The 23934-nt window shown below is 44.3% G+C and overlaps 1 protein-coding gene across 4 annotated transcripts in view; it reads right to left on the reverse strand.

Moving 5' to 3' along the window:
• PPP1R9A (protein phosphatase 1 regulatory subunit 9A) overlaps positions 1–23934 on the reverse strand; it is a 778883-nt gene that overhangs the window by 438875 nt on the left and 316074 nt on the right. For all 4 annotated transcript variants that reach the window (XM_078663735.1, XM_078663734.1, XM_078663733.1 and 1 more), the window contains exon 3: positions 21607–21739. In XM_078663735.1, the coding sequence (XP_078519861.1) occupies positions 21607–21739 (133 nt within the window). The remainder of the gene's footprint in view (positions 1–21606; positions 21740–23934) is intronic.

A 23934-nucleotide genomic window follows, 5' to 3' on the forward strand; every position in this document is an offset into this window, starting at 1 on the left:
CCTGAAATTGTAATGTGAACACATGTTGCGCACACACATGTAACCAGGAACTTTGAAAAATGCCCTATAGTGCATTTTTCAAAGTTTTTGCAAATTAAGTTTTTGCAAATTACCATCAAGTTCAAATTAATGGTAATTTGCGACCCCTATTTGCGTAATCGCTATTTGTGATTTCATCACGCATTGCATTCAGCGTATCACAATTTGCGATTCCCTAAATGCAATCGCAATTAAGTAATCGATATTTATGCGATTTCTCAAATTGCGATTTTTTGCATTTGGGATGATATATCCCAAATGCAAAAATACCTATTGCAAAGGGGCAGATTCTGCAAAACTGCCTATTTGCGACCGGTTTTTCGCTTGATGCATGTGGCCTCAAGTTTAAAGTGCTTTATTTAGATTTACTCAATTTGCATAACCTAAAATACTGACAGAACCACTCCTGAGGCGAAAAGCCGGAAGCTGCATTCACGATTTTAGACCTATTTTAAATGTACTAAAACTAGCAGAATTTGTGTGTTTTAAGATCACTTACCCTCCTGGGCACTCTATACGTTGGCAATCAGACACCCTGCACAGCCGACTGAGCGCTGCCGCAGGTGAGTGTCAGTTCATCTTGCCGCCATTCCGGGCACAGCAGGACACGCCCACTCGCGCTGGCCACGCCCCCTCTCCCTGACACTTAAAGCGCGCTGAAATCATAGCGTCGCTTTACAGAACCACTCCTGAGGCGAAAAGCCAGGAGCTGCATTCACGATTTTAGACCTGTTTTAAATGTACTAAAACTAGCAGAATTTGTGTATTTTAACATCACTTACCCTCCTGGGCACTCTATACCTTGGCAATCAGACACCCTGCACAGCCGACTGAGCGCTGCCGCAGGTGAGTGTCAGTTCATCTTGCCGCCATTCCGGGCACAGCAGGACACGCCCACTCGCGCTGGCCACGCCCCCTCTCCCTGACACTTAAAGCGCGCTGAGATCATAGCGTCACTTTACAGAACCACTCCTGAGGCGAAAAGCCGGGAGCTGCATTCACGATTTTACACCTGTTTTAAATGTACTAAAACTAGCAGAATTTGTGTGTTTTAACATCACTTACCCTCCTGGGCACTCTATACCTTGGCAATCAGACACCCTGCACAGCCGACTGAGCGCTGCCGCAGGTGAGTGTCAGTTCATCTTGCTGCCATTCCGGGCACAGCAGGACACGCCCACTCGCGCTGGCCACGCCCCCTCTCCCTGACACTTAAAGCGCGCTGAGATCATAGCGTTGCTTTACAGAACCACTCCTGAGGCGAAAAGCCGGGAGCTGCATTCACGATTTTAGACCTGTTTTAAATGTACTAAAACTAGCAGAATTTGTGTGTTTTAACATCACTTACCCTCCTGGGCACTCTATACCGTGGCAATCAGACACCCTGCACAGCCGACTGAGCGCTGCCGGAGGTGAGTGTCAGTTCATATTGCCGCCATTCCGGGCACAGCAGGACACGCCCACTCGCGCTGGCCATGCCCCCCTCTCCTCACCATCTCGACCTCCATAAAAACATGCTTACTTATCGGACGCGCAGCGGACGAGCGCAGCGGGCGCGACGAATGCGCGACGAAGGTGCGCATAAGGCAAGCTTGTCCGCGCCGAGGGCTACCCCCCTTGACCCTGTACCGTCTCGCACCCCGCTTAAAGCGAATACATTCAAATACTCATCCGAGCAACTCCGAGAAATCATGACCTCAGCGGACTTGCCACATTCCTTACCTCATCTGCTTTATACTAATCCCACCATAGGTCCTCACAAATGTGCAATGTGCACGACCCCTACCCCCCCCCCCCAAGATTTCCACTCACCAGGTCCTAGCAGCACTTATCAACGTGCGGTCTGTCCCAAACACAAAATTGACATTTCAGAATTCATAGAATCACATAACCTAGACTTACTATTCATCACAGAAACCTGGGGTGACGACTCCTCCGACACAGATTTTAAAGCGGCAACTCCTCCTAACTACTGCGCTTGCAGACTCGATAGAATAAAAAGAAAGGGAGGAGGGTTAGCCATCATATATAAGGACCATTTCAAAGTTAAAATCACGGACTCGAAATACAATGACTGTGAGGCTCTTTCCTTCACCATCAGCCTCTCTGATAATCAATCAGTTACAGGCATGTTACTCTATCGCCCCCCCGGGTCCAGATTGAAATTCCTTAGCTATCTTAACAATCTAATCGAGGTATCAGCAGGAACGCCACATTACACCATTCTAGGAGACTTCAATTTCCACCTCGAAGTAACTCACGACCCTGATACCTCGGCATTAATAAACGATCTAGCAGCTGCCGGTCTCCAACAAATGGTCAAACAGTCTACACATAAAGCGGGACACACATTAGATGGTCTATTTACCAGCAACCCACATATCGTGGTTACGACTGTTATCCCTCTTATCTGGACTGATCACTCAGCTGTTTGTTTCTCAATAAAACGTAACTCCCCTCCACTCTCTTCCACATCACCTTCTCCTATGTCCTTCAGAGACTAGGAAAATATCGACCCCCCTCAACTAGCGGCTACGCTGCTTGGCACTTTGAATATTAACGAACAGGATCCCTCTCTAGCATCCACAAACTATCTCTACAGTTTAAACAAAGCTTGTCACAACCTAGCTCCCCTTAAAATTTCCCATCGCAGCAGAAAACTCCCCTCGGCCCCGTGGTTCACAGAATCCCTACGACTGCAGAGACAACACTGCAGGAATCTGGAGAGACACTGGCGCCGTTACTACAATCCCACGCATAAAATTGCCTACAAAAGTGCCCTTTCCAAGTATAAAATACTCATTACCTTGGAAAAAACATGTTATTACACTGACCAAATTAATCAGGCAAATAATTCTGCAAGAGAACTGTTTCAGGTGGTTACTCACCTTTCTAACCCTCCCGTCCCTCGCATTGACGGATCACATGAGCTCTGCAATTCTCTTGCCAAGTTCTTCGAAGACAAAGTTACCGCTATCTTCTCAGCCTTCACTCACCCTCCCCCTGCTACCACCACCATTGCACCTCCTTCCAGTACCACACCCAGCGTCTTAACCTTCGAAGCTGTCACGGAGGAACAAATCCAACAACTTGTTTCCGGTACAAAATCAGGATCACCTCTAAACCCCTGTCCTCCCGCCATTCTTAATCTCATTCCACAAGCAATTTCCCCTGCTCTCATCACCATATGCAATGCCATGTTCACAACAGGCACATACCCTTCAGTCTGGAAGGAAGCCATCATTAAACCCCTCCTAAAAAAACCTACTCTCGACCCCCTCCTTCCCGCCAGTTATCGACCCATTGCATGTCTTCCGTTCCCAGCAAAAATCTTTGAAAAGATAATGAACATACAGCTATCTAAATTCATAGATAATAACAACTTACTGGATGATACCCAATTCGGGTTTAGACTGGGTCATGGGACTGAGACCGCGTTACTTAAAGCAGCTGACGAAATAAGAATGACAATGGATAAGGGAGGAGCGGCAGTACTAATATTGTTAGATCTTTCTCCAGCCTTCGACACGGTCGATCATGTCACCTTGATCGACCGTGTCTCATCAATAGGAATTCAGAATAAGGCTAAAGAACTTCTTGCCTCATTCCTGATGGATCGCCCACAGACAGTAAAAATGGACCAGTTTACCTCTCGCACCTTCACACTCCCCTGCGGAGTACCACTGGGCTCCTCGCTGAGTCCGACACTATTTAACATTTATGTTTCGGACTTAGCGAGGGTAATAAAATCATACGGCATTGCCCTTACAACATACGCTGACGACACTCAATCGGTACACAACGATGGCACATCAGTTGCAGCTAACTTCCGAGAGGGAATGCGAGCAATCAGTTCCTGGATGTCATCAAACTGTCTTAAATTAAACTCTGATAAGATAGAGGTGATGACATTCGGGAAACTGGAACCAACCTGGTCCCCCCAATGGTGGCCACCCGAGATGGGTACCCCACCTCAACCTGTCACCACGGTCCGCAACCTTGGAGTCATATTTGACAACAAAATGACTTTCCAGCAACATGTCAACTCCGTGGTCTCCTCATCCTTCTACATCCTGAGAAAAATCAAGAAACTCATGCCATACCTCCCCTCGTCGGCCGGTAAAACCCTAATCAGTACTTTGGTCTTTTCCAAAACAGACTACTGCAATGCCCTTCTTCTGAATGCCCAGGAAAAAGTCCTTAACAGATTGCAGCTAGTCCAGAATGCCTCGGCCAGAATTTTACTGGGCATTCCCAAGTTCACTTCCATCTCCCCTTACATTCGACAGCTGCACTGGCTCCCAATCAGGAGCCGGAAAAAATTTAAGGCACTGTGCATTGCATACAAAGCTATCAACAATTCAGGCCCACAGTTTCTTAAAAATGCTCTTTCCCCGCTCCATCATTCAAGAACACTACGCTCATCTACAGCTCATCTGCTGAAAGTCCCACGCACAAAAAGAGCCAACTGGGGTGACAGATGTTTCACTATCTCCACAGCCAAACTTTGGAACACATTACCCCTTTACATCAAAACCGCCCCCACTCTCATCAGCTTCAGAAAAAAACTAAAAACTTGGTTTTTTGCAGCATAATCTTCTGCCACAGCGATGGTTCTGTACTCTGAGCGCCGAGACACCTCCGGGTAGGTGCGCGCTATAAAAATCGCATAAACATAAACATAAACCACAATACACATTCACAAACCACACGTGTTGCAAGGCAGAACGTTTACGTGATTAAAAATCGCAGCTTCTAGAAGGTGATTTACAAAAGTAGAGGTTGCCCTAAGAAATGGGAGAAGATATGGGAGGTCTGGAGGCGTTATAGAGGGGAGTGGCTGGATTCGCACTGCGACTGCGGAACCAATATGAGAAGGGCACAGGGTGGAGCCTCTTAACGTCAGGTATGCACCAACAACAATGGGGACTGGGGGCGCCCGTCCTGTGCTAGCTCCCCTGGGTCATAGCTGTATTACAAAAGAGAGCTTAAGTTCTGAATAGGGAGTGGGGGATTGGACTGGGGGTGTTCTATCCTTACATGTATGTATTGGGGGATCGAATTTGGATTGTTCTGGGGTTGGGACGATGCTGGGTGGGAGGGATGGCCTTGGCGGGTAGGATTGATTTTCTTAATATGACTATGGTTGATTGTGTCAATGCTTGTCAATGAATTTCTGCTGCTAACTGATGTGCAATGTTAAGGAGCTGGTTCTTTCAATAAAAAGATTTTCACCCAAAAAAAAAAAATAATTGCAGCTTCTAAAATTTGTTTCTCCTTTTACTAAGTATATATACTCTGCTCTAAAACAACAATTCTAACCTTTCGGTCCCTGTGCAATTTTGGACCGGCATCTGTTTTTAAGCTGGCATCCTGCCTACCTACACGAGAAACTGATTCACAAAAAACTGTTAGTTATATGGCGTATGTAAAGCCTACACACGGTCACAAGTTACAAACCTGTCCAAAAGCTGTGTAGGTGAATATTTTTAATAGAAAAACTAGCCTATACCAGTCTTCCTGATCCTATTGATACATAGTTTCTGCAATGCATGGGGTATGCATGTCTAGAGTTAGGCGATTTGTAATATCCTCCTAGATAATGGGTTCAGACAAGTTTTTGCCTGATTCTGAGCTGGTGGCTATGGCTGTAGGAGCCCTAATCACCTCTCAGAAAAAGCGACAAGACCAGGAACAACAGAGGCCAGCACTTGGTTTTCATGGTTGAACAGAGAACTTGCAGTCACCAGCCCAATCGTTTTGACTGCACACCGAGATTTACAGTGGGGATGACTTAAGAGATTCTATGCCTGTTTTAAATGGCTCACTCTTCTCACAGAAAGTAGCTCATATGAAAATGTAAATGTCCAGGCACTCAACAGGCTGTTGCAGTGAGATGTTGAATATTCATAAACAGACCACCACAATCTGACTGTCTTTGCAGTGGTCTCCATCCTTTTCTGTAATAAGAGCGGCTTAAGATCAATGAAAAACATTCAGAGCTACTAATATTTTTAGGGCTCGAATGGCGACAAAAGCGGACACAATTACATTAGTGGCCACCATGTGCAAGATTATTAGAAGTGATTTCCTCAGTTCATCAGGCACGGTTGCAAGCAGTAATGTAAAGAAGGCTTGTCAATGTGGAATGCCTCTTGGTCCATAATACATGACAGCCATAGCTGTAACACCCCCAATCACAAAGGTAATAATATTAGTAATAAGTCTCCCCAACGACTCTCGATATACCACCGGAATAATAGCTTTAAATATATATTGAAAATTATGCAATTTTTCTCCAATATCCCTTAATAAGAGCGGGAAATGCACATATTGTTGTCTTAGTAAGCATATATAATTCAACCAACCTAATTTAGTAGTCATAGTTGCACATAAGAGAGCTACTTACAGGTGGCTGGTGAGCTAGGGAAAGTTCACGAGCTACTTGTTGGGGAATTACGCCTTAGACCATTGAATCTTACTTCAGAGAACAGAGGTCTTTGGTAAATGTAGAAATGTACTTAATGCATTTTTTGTCATTACTAACTGTTACCAGGCTCTGCAACTACTTCATCATTTTGTTTACATCTTATGATGGGTTAAAGGGGATTGAGACACGCAAGGGATACTAGACATTTCTTTGGTGTATTCTTTAACTAGAAGTGAGGCAGATCCCAGTTATACTAAATACACTCACCCTTGTTTATGCTTTGAGACCAGGAACTTCCAAGTGGAGCTTGGAATGCTAGTGCCATGATTTGGATAGGAGGCCACCTGAAGTATTTGTACTAGCATGGAGGCTGACACCTGCTGTTTGATGCTTGGTAGTTAAATGTTCCTGGGAACAGACAGGTCTTCAATCGACAGAGGCAATGTCTTGTTGCCTTGACATCGAGGTGGCAGAAAAAGTACTTTTAGACCAGTCGCCCAGCTTGTGGTGATCAAATAAATACAGAGCTTAAGTGAATTTTGGCTGTTAGAAGAATTTCCAAATACAGCTTATGTAGTATTGTTGGTACTGCTGAGTTAAGCCAGAGGATGGAGGAGAACCTGCAGCAACCACAAGAGAAACATTTATAAGCTCCTCAAAGTGGAAATCTAAACGTGATAAAGTGGTCCAGTACAGGTTGTGACAACAGCAGGCCAAGAAAGCAGAGACCTTTTTAATAAAGCTCTCTAATTATTAAATTAGTGAAATCCATCACTGATATAGCCCTATGCCACAACCAAACACTGTCAGTTCCTCCATGTCACATAGTATTTCCATGGTACCATAAAACACAAATGTATCCTTCCACACAAATGTCAACCATGAGCCCGATGACAACTCCAATCACCCACTTTATTAATAGATTAATTGAGAAGACATTTTCAAAAAAGCTATTTTGGCAACTGAAATCGACACCATACTCAGATTCAGACCACAATGCAGCACAACAACAGACACCATCTATCCAGGTAGTGGAGGATGTCCTGCTCATCACTGACAATGGCAAACCCTGTCTTCACATTCTCATGGACCTCTCTTCAGTATTTGATATAGTCAACCACCAAGCCTTGTGCAACACTGACTTTATCTAGGGATGCCAATGGCACTGTCTTTACATGTTTCTCTTTCTATCCAACCAATATCAACTCTCCCAAATTAATACAAGGTCTCAATGCACCATTGTATCTAATAGCAGCATCACTAGGTTTAACCTTATTTCCTGACATCTACAATCTCCATATAGAACCTCTGGGCGTACTGCTGTAAAAAAAAAGAATCCAAGATTTATCAGTATGGCCATCATTCATAGGATACATCTAAGGAGGCCATTTTTTACTTAATATACAAAATTATTCAGTAGTGCCTCGATGTAACAGATCCCTGAGGGCACCATTTGGTCTATAATTGACCAATTGGCAGAGCCAAATGCTGCATCACATGGGGGCAATTAGTAAGGATACTGGGATGAAAGAATTAGAAGTAACTTTTAGAAGGCACATCCTAATGACAAAAATAATTTTGAGAACTTGAAAGTTGGATTATAAGGCCCCTAGCACGATATGGCTTGTGGGCAAGACACCACTGAAATGTGAACCAGTTGGAGGTTTGTCCTTGCTGTGTAATAAAGCATAAACTTACTGGAAGGGGAAGGTGGCACCATGATGTAGGTGGTATTTGGGGCCAGCAAATATTCCAAGCCCATCACACCACAACCATCCAATTACATAAATAATTGAGGGAAACAAACAATAAGGTGCATATGGCTATAGAAAGGAGGCCTGTTTTGAGGTCAGGAGTAAAATCACAAAGATCTACTCTGAGATGTAATTTATACTTTGACTCACTTTGCAGAATTAAATGGTAGATGGTATGTTACTGACCCTAGGGACGAAATGATTTAATGAGATGAACAAAGCTCTTCTGACGTTATGTAGGCTCCAGAGGTGGCACCACAGGAAGGTTTTTGCAATGATGAAATGTTTAGTGTGGTTTGGCAGAGAGCTCAAGCAACTGCTTGTGAGAGGTTAATTTGAGATGTTCTATATTTGCCCTAGCTAATGAATTGGCTACTTGCCTATGAGGCTGTGTGAGCTATTTTATTTAGGAGAAAACAATGCAAATAACTTCACAAATACACAAACAGATGTAATTATTTGATTTAACGGATTCTTGTTAAAGAGAACATGTAGCTGACAGGGTGTAATGATAATGTTAATTCAAGACTCCATTTTTTAAAAGCTAAGCATTTCACACACTTCGTGTATGTCCATATGGCCAGGAAATGCATCGCGAGTTACTTTAGGGCATGAGTTATAGTCACTTGAGATAATTATAACTGATAGATTCAAGTGTTTTTTTAGTTTAAAATGTTACATTGTCACTCAACATTTCACCTAACTATAATGCTAGTTTAACCTTTGTTTTTTTCAGTGAATTTAGAGGCTTTTTTTTACATTAAGTAATATTTTTATTTCCATGTGTCAAGCCATCCTCACCTTCGGCTGTGCGTGGTGTGGGGTTGTCCACGGTTAGGTCCTTCATCCAACTCCCCATTGGCATCCAACTCCAGGCCATGCATGGCATTCTTGCATGCGCAGGGTGCGGTTGCACTCGTGGTTCATGGCCACAGTCAGGTAGACTTGCTGACTTTGTTAAAAAGTCACAACACCAAAATTTAAAAAGTGGGTCTATTCGCTTTATCAAGGTGGGAGGAAATCAATATGTACATAAAGCATATCTATCACCTTTTCCTAAAATTCACCAATATTTTAAATCAAATGTATATTTCAGTAATTCACACAATGCAATGCTTAATAATAGTGATTTTCACAAAAATGTTTAATAAAGTTTTAATTTAAAAATCATGTATGTGAGTCTTTCTTTTAACAGTGTTCTTATGGTTGCATTTTGTGGGCTGGAAAATGTCAAAATAAAGACTCGGGAAAATGTTTTTTTTTATGAAACCAACATGTCTCTGAGTCTTTCTTTTAACATTTTTCAGCTCATAACATGCAATTATATAAACAACCACTTGTGGGCCTTGCACTCCAGCTGCAGGGCATAGAGCACCTGCTTGGAGTGCTTTAAAAAAATATGGTAAATTCTCCTAGGGTCATGGAATAAATGACTCAGGAGACCTGCTGTTTTTATGTTGTTGGTGGAGTGCTGCACGCCCTGTAGCTCCCTACAATAATAAATAAATGCTTGGTGTTGCCCATGTCTCTTCTGGGGGCACCATAAGCATGAAAATATGCTATTCCGTTTTAAAATTATTTTGGGTGCCCCATTGCCCACCTGGGATGCCCGATTCTGTTTTTATGGTGAGGCTACTGGGGGAGCCCCAGGGCCTGTGGCCCTGCATGCTCCCCTGTCCCCAGCTCGAGCCTTCAGGGCCCTGGGGACTTCACCCTCGGTGCTGTTACATGTAATTAAGGAGAGGGGAAAGCACAGCCCTGCTCCCTGACTCTTTACTAGCCCCCCAGGAACCCCATATCCTGGGGCTGCATTGTTTTTTAAGGGGGAGAGAGCATTACACCCCCTTCCTGAGTCTCTACAGGTTCCGGGGCCCCAAGACCCCATCCCCTGCAACCTTTTTCTTTAATTAAGGGATTGGGGCACGCGCTCCCCTTCTCCGAATCTCTGGTGTCCAACGGACCCCATCTCTCGGGGATTTTTTTTTTTAAGGGGACAAGGCCAGCAGTTCCCCTCCCTTAGCAAATAGTGGCCCCAGTGACCCCATCCCTGGGACCTTAGGTGAGTTCCACAGTGTCGACCTTGGGCAACCACAAAAACACTATGGTGGCTGCTGTTTGAGGGAGCACCAGGACCCGTGCAGTATCGCTGGCTCCCCACATGCACCCATCCTGGGTGCATTAGGAGACGGCATTGCTCCGCACAGTGGGAGGAGCTGTTTTTGCATGCTGCCACCAGGCAGAAGCAATATAAGTTTTGCTGCCGGCAAGAGTGCCAGCAGAGAAACAAAGGTCTACTCCATCCTGGCTGGTGCATTTTTGCAGCTCCCCGCAACATGGGAAGAACTGTGTCCCGGGGTGGGCTCCCCAGAACACCACAGTGGAGCCAGCCCAAAGGCTCGGGGAGGGGTTCTGCACAGCCCACTCTCCTTATAAAATAATACTGCCCTGGGGATGGGGTCCCTAGGGACAAAATTTGCTTTGGTGGTGGGTCCCCACGCACACAGTCCCATCCCCAAGTTTTTATATATATTGACCCTCAGGACCTGGCTAAACCCAGGGGTCATATTATTTTTAAAGAAAATGGCAGCCACCATTTCTTTTTCTGCAGTCCTGTGAGAATACTTTGGAAACACAGACTGAAAATCTTGAAATTGGGCTCAGATGGTCTATGGGTGCAGGACATGTATATCCTGTCCCCTTATATCTTTTTCTGCTTCTTTTCAGGAGTCAGGGGACTTAGTACCCGGTGTTCTGTAATGGCTGCAGCACATTTTCTTTTATGTTGACCAGACAATCAGAGCACTTGCTCTCATGGGGGCAAGGTGACCCAAGGGAAAAAGCCCCCTAGGCCAATCAAAAAGCTCTATTTTTTTAAGTTGAGCTTGCAGGACTCTCGCTGCAATCCCTCAAACTCAACAGTCCTGATATGCAAGCATTTTTGTACCTTAATTTCTCAAAAACTACTGAACATATTTACAGCAAATCACAAAAAGCATGTGTTCTGGACCAGGATCTAGCTTCCTGGCAAATTTGGTGTAAATCCGTTCAGCAGTTTTCATGGTAGGAGTAGGAGTATTACAAAAGAATCTATGGAAAATACATGTGGACTTTGAGTTTTATGACCCCCCTCTTTTCTTGACAGCCAAAACTTTCCATCAAGAAACGAGGCAAAAAAGAGCACTTTATTTTAGAAAGTTTGGTGAAGATTTGTCAAACGGCACCATAGTTATTAGCAAACCAAACAAGGCATTTTCTATGAAAATGCAGACTTAACTATAACTACCCAAAACTTTGCAATATATTGTCCACCATTGTTACAGGCATTGAAGGCAAATCTAAACAAATGAGTCCAACTTTAGATTTCATATCTGCATCGTATTACCTTAGATAAAATTAATTTGCTTCCTGGGTCCATTTGCTGTTTATGTTACTCCCAACAGTTTCCCTGGACAGATGTTTTAGTAAATGAAACAGAAAGTTTGTTGTCTTTAACGGGGTGAAAATAATGGCTAGGGTAGCGCAAAATATGCTATGCCTCACCAGCAAAGGCGTCTACCCTTTTACATGCCTTGAGACTTATCATAGATTTCCCCAAGTTAAGACTTTAAAGGAGCAATCTTAATTGACCGAAAATGTAGACATTGATTCTCATCAGAGCACTGCACATTCTTTTCCCAGGGATAATTTGTATTCTTGAATACACAATAAGGCTCTACAAATTGTACCTCTGCAAGATTTTCCACGCGGCCCTTTCCATGGAGTTTGGTCTAGGACCTTTCATTTTCTTTCTTTATGATAGCACACACAGTCCACCCTAGGTGGATGGATAATGATTTGGAAAAAGCTGGACAAATGAATCGGGATGGGCAGCTGAGCCACTTCTTTATTGTCTTCAAGCTGTACTCCACTTAGAGCTGCTCAAGGTCCTTCATTATCTTAGATTACAATAGTTTTTTGTGAAGAAAGTGGGCACAAAAACTAAAAAGATAGTGCACAATGACTGAGCAAATCCTTCATTCTAAGTTTTAACGTGGAAGCCTTGCCGATAGACTGCATAGGTTTCTGAAAAAGAAGGACCCGTTTCCATCGCGAAATCTAGACTTCATAGGAGATGGAGCTGGTCTAAACTTACCAGACAAACTTTGGGCCAAAAGGTTGTGAAAGATTGCTTCGTTCAGCACTTTCCACTCACAGCACTTTAATTCCAGTAGGTTACATTACCATCTCTTGAAAATGGAAAATCCCTTACAAAAATGTTCAAGAAGATGGTATGGATTACCTATAGAAAGTGGGGAAACAGTTATTTATTTTCATACGTGGAGGGAATGTGGGGACCAATGGGCTGGAGTGGTTTACAGATATAGCTATTTTTTAGGTCGAGGTCCTTAGGCTGCGCTTGCGCAGTCTCGGTCAGAGAATTAATGTCTCCTAGAGTGGGGCATTAACCCGCCCCTCTTCTCCGTTATATGTCTGAACTGGGGTGGCAGAGTGGGCTTAAGAACGGTGATGGATTAAACCCAGATCTTTTGACTGGGTGTGAGTGTTTGATTGGTTCAGATGCTCCGTCCATCACCACCCCCTTTTTTACCGCCTCTTCTCCATTGGCTGGCCTGGTAAATGCTGGCCAGCCATTGGAGGAAAGGGGCGTCACTCCCTTTAAGCCCCGTCTTTTCCCGATTCGGGGACGTTATTTTTAGCTTCTTTCTTGTTTTCTTTCTCTCCTCTTCCCATTGGCTGGAATTTTACCTTCCAGCCAATGGGAAGAGGAGAGAACGAAAACATGCCCCCCAATCACGAAAATGGCAGTGGTTTCTCCGAGGCATTTCTGCCTTGCCTCGGTGTTGTGCACAGCCTGTCTGCATGAAGTGCCTGGGGCGTGGGATTTAAGAAGAGCGCCTACATTTGCAACAGAAATTACACAAGGGGGGGTTTTACCCATGCAGTCACGGGGACCTGGGCGCTATATGATACATATAAAGGGGGTCCCCACTAGGGAAGCGTGTTGTGTACTACACACACTAGCGATACTTATGAACTAGCACATAACACCATCACAAAGGGTACATAGGTATTGTCATTTATTTACAACACCAGAGTACTATCATTGCGGAACAATTCTACATTCAATAAATAGCCCCAAGGGGGGTGGAGGGATAGAGGGAAAGGGGTGGTGCTCAAGGGAGTGCTCAAGGGAGTGTAAAGTCAAAAGAGATAAACAAAGTAGAAAACAGCCATGTAATGAATACACTACTCAAAACAAAATTGGAACAATTCACATACACAAGCCAAGGATAAAGGCCTACTTTAGTAAACAGATGACCAAAGACATTCAACGGTCACACACTGGACTCAGTCAAATGTAAGGGGCATGTGTCGGATGTCCAAGGAAAAAAAGCCGTCGACGTTTCGACCCCTGTCTGGAGGCTACGTTTCGTCCTTTAGTGGGGTCTTCTTCAGGACATATGCAGGAAGGAGGTAGGGAGGGGCAGTTAAATCATGGAGTCTAGGCCCAGCGGGGCTCTAGACTTGGGAAGTTGGTAAGCCACGCAAAAAGTCGTGGTCTGCCTCAACGTGATTATCAAGAAACTAAAACCATCCAGCCGGATGGTGAGTTCAGAGGTTGCCAACCAGTGGTCGTTAGTCGTTTCTGAAAGGCGTGGGACGGCGGGAGTGCACCAAGGAGGCACACATGCACTGTCCACGGAGGTGACTCAATTAAGGGGGTCCCGGGTATGTCGATGCCAAAACGCATCAATCGCACCGTATTCTTGAAAATTCAGCACCCATTCCGTAGAGCACTGCTACGCGGAGTGGAAAGAATCAACACGATGATGTTGTGTTGATTCTTTCCACTCCGCGTAGCAGTGCTCTACGGAATGGGTGCTGACCGACGGCGGCAGTACTAAGTGGTTCCAGTACTTCCACTCACAGCGCACCGGAGCCTGACGGAGCGGCTGCACGCCTACCTTCATTTTGCTGAATTCCATCATTTGGTGTTTTACGTTACCGCAGCTTATTGCTGCTGTCGCAATAGAAACCACTGCCTGAATTTTCAAGAATACGGTGCGATTGATGCGTTTTGGCATCGACATACCCGGGTATTTATGAGTCGGTAAAATAGAATTACCTACATCTGGCCCAAAATACCGAATCTGAAAGGCCTTTGGGACTCAGAAGAGTCCCACCTACATCTCGAAGTTACCGAATAAGGTAAAAATACCGATTCTGTATTTTACTGATTCGGTAAATGTACCGATTCGGTAAATTTACAGAATCTGTAAAATTGGCCCCTACATCCCAAATACCCATTAACCGGTCGGTAATGGCCGAAATCGTCCGTTACCGGTCGGTAAATGGCCAACTACATCTGGCCCTTGATGCTTACAGGAATAATGGCTCCACTGGCCCAAGTATAGAAAATTGTAAAACTCTCAGGAAGGACACAGTGAACTCATAATGATTGGAAAGTATTCACTGTGGAGAAGCTCACTCACCTGATAGAAGGACCATGAATGGCTTCCTGAAGGAATAGAAGCCATTTCTAAAAATACATACAGTTGAATGTGATTCTTAATAAATTATATGTCCTGGGTGTTCTTATTGTCCATTAGACTGGAAAATTTGTGGCATATGAGAAATAATAGGATTAACAGGTAGATATGGCCCCATGAAGTAGATCACCTGTGATTGCCCACAAAGCAAAGCCAGACAATCTTTTGTCTTGTCTCCTTCTGTATCCCCCATTCCCAAGTACTCCTATTAACCTTTTCTCATCCGCTCCTGGCTCTTAGTCATGTATGTTTGTTGTAGCGCTTAGTCTCCGAATGGATCAACAAGCTAATTAAATACATTAATATGCACTGGGAGGATCTGGGTGTGGGTCAGTACCTACAAGACTTAACACGGCTGTATTTAGTCATAGTGGCGTGGAAACTGTGGCTGAAATAAGACAGATTTTACATAACTAGGCAGGAAATTGAAGCACTGTGTGAAGCTCAATCCCATAGTATCTGCGAGTTTTGCATAGTAAAACATTTTTTTAAAACAGACTATTCAGCATCTAATTGACACCAAGCTCGACTTGAAGATCTCAATGAGAAGCAGCTGTAATCACATAAAGCACTGCTTCTCCCACACTAAGGCAGGATGTCAAAGGCTTACTTGAAACTGAAAATCCTGAAAACAGAGTCCCTCCAGATTGCCATTAACAAACAAGCTCAGGTACATAAATGGCTAAATGCAATGGACCTTGATGGATTCACAAACCAACTCATTAGCAGTGTTAAAATTCCCCGGACGCCAATCGACAGCAGACTCTTGGTGACCCACATTACAAAGAAGACACACTAGCTCTTAATTCTCAACAAACTCAAAGCATACCTCCCAAAGCATAAACATAGAACTCCCATCAAGGGCCTGATCCGGTCACATCCAGACATTGGCAAAGCTGTGCTTGTCTTCATCGAAGACATGCACACTACACCAATGAAGACTGTTTTCTATATAGCAGAATGATGCCTCAAGGGACCGTGGGAGTACAACCAGATCAGAACTAAACTCAGGGACCTACATTGTTTCTCCTACAAGTCTAATTATCTTCAGAATTTCTGCATCATATTCAAGCATAACACCACCAACAGAAGAAATTTCCTAGCAGACATGATCAATGTGTTCAATGATAAACGTAACCTATGGAGGCAGGATATGCTAAAATTACCACAGGTTGAGCCTTCTCTTACTATGCACCTAGGATCTGGCACTTAATTGCACCAACAAACGCCTTCACTCATCTCATTCAAGAAGAAGTTGATTACTCTCCCCTTCAAGGAATGCCTCTTTCAGAAGTAACCAGGTGATAACTTGTTGTAATGGCCTTAACTTGTCATGGGGCCTGTGTCGGAAATTGTGTGTGTGATGAATTCCACCGAATGTATTCTGTATTGGAATATATTTTATTTGCGTGCTTGGAAGAATCCATGTACTGGCCTTTTCTACCTAATGCTGTTGAAAGGTTGTTGTACAAAAAAGTTCTCTTTCACATGAAGTTCTCTTAATGGTTTCTCCAAACCTTTGTTACATTTGCCCTGCCTGGATGTAACTGGGCATAACCCTGTTTTCTGTAAGTCTTACTTGCTTTTGCATGGTGTATCACTCCTATTGTAGAGTGTGCTGTTACTTTATGGTTAAATGTTCACTACTACATACTCTTAATTCTTCATACTATATTAAGGGCTGTGGAAGTCTATTTGGAAGTACCCCTCAATTTCACCTCATGGAACAGATTTCTTTTGTCCATTTAAAAAAAGTGCAACTTTAAATTCCATGACAACCATAGTTGATAGCCTTTGCCAACTAAGTACACTTGCATGTGAGTTAGCCTCTAACGAGCCTTTCAATGCGCAGAAGCCTGGGATAGGAAATATGGGCCTGGTTTTTGTGTTGAATGATAATTGAAAACCCTCCATTTTCTGGACAAAATTCTAAAAGTGGAGGGGGCAACGGTGGGAGTTCCTCCGCCATACTGCCTCTAATGAAGAAGCTGATTTTAGCATTTGCGGCAGAAACAGCAGATTTTGTTTACTTTGGCCAACCTCAAATTCAAGCCTCTAGTCACATATCCAAGATCTTTACCTTCTCCGATTGACTATCAAGGTGGTTATTTTCAATAGTTATTGTGGGTGAGCCTCAACATTTTATCAAAACTCTGTTGTTCTTTTTTTCTAATTTTCTTTTTTTATGTAGTAAATAGTCTCCTAATTAATCTTTTTTTATTATTAAAAATGCATTTAACGTGTTGTAACATCACTCACTACACACCTATCTCTTGTTTGTGTTTGGCCACGCCAGAAGATACCCTTACTGGAAAGGCTGGTCTAGTCCTGATCAGAATGTGCCTGAAGAGTGTTGCCAACTCCTATGTAGGGTGCCTGGGGGATCTTCTATTGCACATGATATGTTAATTTTTAAACAGTATAATCTTTTATGTTGCCAAGAATTTATGGATGATTCAATGTTTTACAATTGTACTTTATAAAGAATAAATTGTGTTGGAAAAAAACACCACTGCGATTTGCTAGAAAAGGAAGACTTTGCCTCACAGCTTGCAAATTGTAAAACTAGTTACAATCTGCTTAATCACATGCAGTATTACATTTATGCTGGAGTTTTTTACTGATCTCATGAGGTCTGTGGGCATTTTCAGTTTAGGTTCATGTGGCTCTTCGCTTTTCCACAGCACAAGTGTTAAGCTCCAACAATGTACAGTCATTCATCATTTATGGAATAAAGTTTGAAAAATAGTGCAGATTATGTGTCAAATGCACTGCAGGGAGATCTGCTCTGCCAAGTAGGCCCTTTTATGCTAATTACTACTAAAACAGGCGAAAAGCATGACTATAAAAGGTCTGCTAGTTTATCGCCAACCTGGACCCATGTCCAGATTTAAAGGCAACCTTCTAGAGTGCGTCACCGAAACAGCGATAAGAAGAGACAAGTTTCTGCTGCTGGGAGACTTAAACGCACATCTGGAAGACCCTCTAGACAAAGGAGCGATGGAGTTCCGGGAAGAACTTCACACCCTACAGTTAGAGCTCAAGGGGCAGCTTCCAACACATAACCGTGGGCATCTGTTAGATCCCATATTTGCCAATTGGGAGGATGTTTTGGTGGCTCCCCCAGTGCCCCTGCCCTGGACAGATCACTTTTTTGTCCCATTTGTTATTCACCTGCCTAAGCATAGAGTTAATGCTTCCGCCCCTCTTAACTACCCCCGTCGCAGGTGGGCAAGATTCTCCGTGCCAGAGTTTAACAAGGCTCTCATCGCGGAAGGGCCTCCAGGAGGCAACAATGTGGCAACGGCAAACAAATTGCTCAATGACCGCATCACCGCTGCTCTGGACCACACAGCCCCTTTAGGCCGGCCAACAAAAGGTGTCCACAGACAAAGAACTGCTCCCTGGTTCAGCGAGGTGCTGCGCTGCGCCAAAAGGGACTGCAAACGAGCAGAGAGACAATGGAGAGTGGCATATGATGATCGGATGAAAGAGGCCTATCTCATTAATAGACGCACCTATCATAATAAAATCCGAATAGAGAAAGCCACATACTATGCAGACAGAATCCAGGGGGCAGAGAATTCTGCCAGGGAACTGTTCAGCATATATAAGTCCTTAGCCACCCCTAAAACTTCCACTCAAGATGAGGATTACTCAGTAGCTGCATGCAACCGCATTGCTAACTACTTCGGAGACAAAGTGTCGAAAATTTACTCCGCTTTTCCTGAAAGCCCACCTGCAGCGGAAGAGCCTGTAGACCCAGTAGCAGAGGAAGATGATCAAAATCTGCTACTTAATTTTACCATCCCCTCTCCGGATGAGCTAGTCAGAATCTGCAGATCTGTTAAATCTGGCTCCCCCCGAGATCCAGCATCCCCAAAAAGGTTGAGCGACAGTCTGGAGACTCTTGAACCCTATATCAGGCACGTGCTAGATGTCTCCTTCCGATCCAGCTCTATACCTGAGGTCTGGAAACAGGCTGTGGTGCTTCCCCTCCACAAGAAGCCCAACATTAGCTCCGAGAAGTTGGACAACCTACGTCCCATCTCTCTGCTGCCTTATTTTTCTAAGGTAGCGGAGAAGGTGGTAAATAAACAGCTAATGAAATATGTGGAGGAAGGCAACCTTCTTCACCCTACCCAATTTGGGTTTCGGCCCCGTCACTCTACAGAGTCTGCCCTTCTTAGGGCTACCGAATCCCTCAGGCAGGGTGCAGATGAGGGACAAACCATGGCTCTAATCCTACTAGACCTCAGCGCTGCGTTCGACACTGTAGCACATTCCATCTTGCTACAGTGTCTGAACAAAGGCGGGGTGAGAGGAGCAGCGTTGAAATGGATTTATTCATTTCTTACTGGCCGAGGCTTCCAAGTGAGGCAGGGTGACCACTACTCTGAGCGAATTTTTTTGGACCAGGGGGTGCCGCAGGGCTCGTCCCTGAGTCCAACACTTTTCAACCTTTATGTCGCTCCGATTGCCACCTTAGTAGAGAGTCACGGCCTCCGTATGGTGTCGTATGCCGATGACACGCAGTTGGTTATCTCCCTGTCAAGCGCACCCGGTCTCTCGGCGGACATCTTCAGAGCCTGCATGCAAGATCTAGCTGCCTGGATGTCCGCCAACTGCCTCAAGCTCAACGGAGGCAAGACCGAGGTGCTGGTCGTGGGGGGCTGCCAATCAGCGTGGACGTCGGCATGGTGGCCATCCTGTCTAGGTCCAACACCTATCCCATGCCAGAAAGCAAAGAACTTGGGCATCTAGTTTGATACTGACCTTAACTTTGGCCCTCAGATCAATCAGGTGGTCGGATCATGCTTTGGGACCCTCAAAAGTCTCAGGAAGACTTTGAAGTTTTTACCTGTGAGAGCCCGTCAAACCTTGGTGCATGCACTAGTCACATCAAAGATGGACTATGGCAATCTTCTCTACTTAGGGACCTTGGAGAAGAACCTCAGCCGCTTACAGGTCCTACAGAATGCCGCTGCCCGACTGGTGCTCAGACTACCCAGAAGAGCCGCTTCTGCAGCGGCCCTTCGGTCTTTGCATTGGCTCCCGGTCAGAAGCAGGGTAGAATTCAAAGCCCTATGCACATGCCATCGGATCATCAATGGGAGATCTCCTCTCCCTCTGCAGGGACTTCTGACGTCTTATGAGCCGTCCCGCTCCTTGAGATCCTCCGGCTCGGGACTCCTGGTTATTCCCAAGGTGTCTAGAGCACGGATGGGCGGAAGATCCTTCAGGTACCTTGCAGCCTTGAGATGGAACAAATTACCCATGGCATTGAGATTAGAGCCATCAGAATCAGTATTTAGAGCCAAGCTTAAAACTGCACTATTCGCTCAGTAGGGTATGCCGCTTCTGTAGGTTCCAGAAAGAGTTTCTCCTCAGCGCGGGGACACGCCGTTGTTGCATCACCATGCGCTTTATAAAACCCCCTAAATAGAAAATAGAAATAGAAAAGACAAAGGCACAACGGTGCTCGCTCATAATTCATGCAGAGTTGTCCCACACTGCATATTTCCGGAGTTGAATTGAAACCTGCAGCACTGTACAATGGATTTACTACACTGTGCTTTTCTCATCAAAAAAATCATTTTTAATAATATATACAGCCATGGAGTTCGGTATTCTTCCTCCTAATCTCCTCACAGCCTCTGGTACTCTCAGTGAGATGAAAATACACAAAAAACAAAGGATAATATAGACTGTAATATAACAACATTGATTTGATCAACATTATAGTTAACTATCCACTGACAAATGCAACATAATATGCCCTTTGTTCATTTCACCTGTAAAGTGGATTTTGCTAAAGAAAACTTCCCAAGCCTGCTAAGCAGCCAATCAACATTATGCCGAAGGCCACAGTGAGGTCTATTGGTCACACAATGTGCGGACCAACAATGTTGCTGCGCTTCGCGGTCTGCTGTGGGAATCCCTCTTGCAGGGATATGTTTTATTTCACAGGAGCAGATCCCAGCAAAGGAGGATTTGCTCTGTGATTTGCTTCTGCATACCATGGATCAAAAACGGATATATCCACCCCCAACTAATATGTGTTGCACAACAGCAAGTGAACCCTCCTCGCAACAAAAGAGAGACTAGAAGCTGAATATAGAGTTCAAGCCGAGGATTGTTTTCTGGAGCCACTTAATTTGCTAAAGGAAACTGCATTCCTGGCAAGAAGGCAAACACCTTCTCATTTCATATACCCTTGGCTTCTCAAGTCACCCACACTTCCCATGGCAACGTCAGCTCCCTGGAACATGTAGTGCCCGGGTTCACCTCCCCCGCCTGGGCATCCCTTCCCTGGCATGTATTCAATTTCTGCAGCCCAATGACCCACACATAATTAATTGAATTCACAATTCCTAAAAACAGCTGGCGATTTCAGAAACCCAGTACGTCTGGAATCGTGTAGAGTAGAAACCCTTTCTTTTCAGTCGTCACAGACATTTCTTGATGCAGAACTGTACACAAAGGGACACAGTTGACAGCAGTGACATTACAAAAGGTCAGCACAGCCATAGCAACTTGGTTGGCGTTCAAATATCGAATAAAAGCTCTCGCGTAAAAAGCTGACCTGCCCTCAAGAGTGAGCTGCATTTCAGAGAGCACAACTTTTTACAAGCAGCAGCTATTGCTTGCCCTTCAGTTGCCTGGGATTTAAGCTGCCTTGTTATTTATAACTGCTGTGCACTTTCTAAAAGCATGTAAAGTCAATATACCCACGGATACTACCAGGGGAATTCAGTAAGAGTACTTTAGAACAGCAATTTCAATTAATTGTTCATAGAAACCACAAACAATAATGGAGCCTGTACTGTACCTTTCTCCAGCTCTGCTGGGAAAAGAGCAAGTCTTTCCACGCGCTTTTCCAGTTCATACTCTGCTGAGGCGGCCACGGGGTCCACCTCGTCATTTCTTCGATCGTAGTCCTCATTCGAGTATGTATTGAAAACCTGCAATAAAGACAACAGAATTAAAATGTGATCTTCAGCCAGTGTTGACATTACACAAAGTAAAATTGCACAGCCTTTAACCCTGACCACATCACACACAGGAATTGGTGTCACACAACAGTCCATCACGATGATGCCACAAAAAGTGTCTTGCGTTGAACTTTCATTGATGTAAACGTCATCACACGAATTTGCTTTGAGTAATGGATAATTATTACACTTAAAGTAAAATTAATTTACAATTTGGGCCTTATGTCCAGTTTGAAAGACAGTATACTCCTTCCCAAATAGGGCAGATGTCCCATTTGCTATATTACAAGTGCATTATAACCTGTAGCTGTAATTAGTCATTGGTGGAGTTTGCAGAATTCCGCTACGTGAAACTCCAAGAAGTGACAAAAAAACTCGGCCATGCTTCACGGAGTTCCACAAGCACCAGAGTGAGGTAATTCGCGCTGGGTGTTTGCCCCGCGCTGTAAATCAGTGCGACAGCACCATGGGCAGCGCAAGAGGGCTCAGCTTCTTTCTGCCGCTCGAGTTGATTTTCGAATCGAGCAGCTGTTTTATCAACGAGAGCTGCAGGTTTCTCAATGCAAGTGGTAGGAACCTGCCACAACCGCCCCGTTTAGAAATCTCGCTGGGAGGTGGTCGAGCATTGGACTTTCCTCACTTGCACTCATCAACTTATCTTTGCGAGAGGAAAAACGCCTCTCTGTGGCTCTAAGCAGAGTTTTTTGGAACTCCGTGCTCTATGCGGAGGGCCGATTGGGAAACACGCTGCAAACGCAGTGAGCAGTGCCGAGTTTACCAGCCAGGCCTAGCTATGATTCATGTTTTGAGAGAGTACCCTGTATGCCAAACTCGAAATCAGTTCCTACGTTACCTAAGTATCAATTAAAGAGCAGTAAATAAATACCATTATCCCAGATCCCACTCAAACATTTTCAACATTAAGCATATCTATGCATCCCAAAAGTGAATGTGCTAGAAAGTACTCTGCCAAGTTATACAAGCACAAAAGCTGCAGTCAGTCACTCACAGTGGCCACAGAATCAAGTCGACCCCAAAGACTAATGATCATGGGAAGTGATGCTCCAGTGTCAGCTGTTACATTACAGTACTTTACAACAGGACTACTTTCATTTACAGGTAGGTTGGTAAGTAGTGTTTGTATTCCATGTATATATATATATAATCACTAAAAAACAAAGGTTAAGGTGAAATTATAGTTGGGTGTACAAATAAGATAGAATGAAAAAATAAGATAAAAACTTTCATTTAAAAATGTAATAAAAACACTGCAATTAATCCAGTTATAGTTTGCTGACCTAACTAAAACTTGAACCACCATCGTGCACTACTTATGACCTCACATATAACATCATTCACGACATCAGGCAAGCATAGAGTATGTGGGCTTGAAGTATTTCAACACACTACCCCTGTGGGCAATTTTCAGTTCTACCCAATGGGATTACTCTCTTAAAGACTTCACCAAAAAAATCAATTTTAGGTCAAGAGGTTGACAGGTATAAATTTGTTACTGATATGTCACCTTCTTTTCGGCCGTGCACAGTGAGGGGTGGCTGCAGCGGCGCCGTGAGCCCAACCCCAGGCGGGCAACCAACTCTGCAACTGGCAGCTTACCCCAGGTGGGTTCCCCTCCCCCTGAGAACATCAAACCTATATTTAGTTATTTTTTGTTTTAAATTGTTCATGGGTACTGCAATAGTGGTGCAGAAGCTTCACCCCCTTCTACCACAGAATAGTGCAAGCTGCCTGACGAAGTTTTCATGCTGCCATAGTAGCATGGGGTGAAGCTTGAGCTGCAGTTTGTGCTGGACTACTATGGTACATGTGATATGCATTTTCCTTCCATTTTGGCACCTGGGTGGATCCTCTTGGTCCCCAACACTAGTGTCAAGGGTTCAGCGTGTCCCTATGCGGCCCATTATACACTTTTTTTAAGCATTTTCAGGACATGGAGACTGAGACCCCTAGTCCTCTTATTGCAGCCACAACATGTTTCTCTGGGTTGCGACCAGCCAATCAGATAATTTAGTATGGCAGAAGCAGTCCTGTTTCTGTGGTACTGAAATGGCAGATGGGTGAGAAAGCTCTGCCATACAATCAGAGTAATCAATTTATTAATTTATGGTTACCGGCGGACTCCCGCATTACTCCAGTAAGACCAG

The sequence above is a fragment of the Lissotriton helveticus genome, chromosome 10, assembly GCF_964261635.1.
Source record: "Lissotriton helveticus chromosome 10, aLisHel1.1, whole genome shotgun sequence".
Taxonomy (NCBI): Eukaryota; Metazoa; Chordata; class Amphibia; order Caudata; family Salamandridae; genus Lissotriton; species Lissotriton helveticus.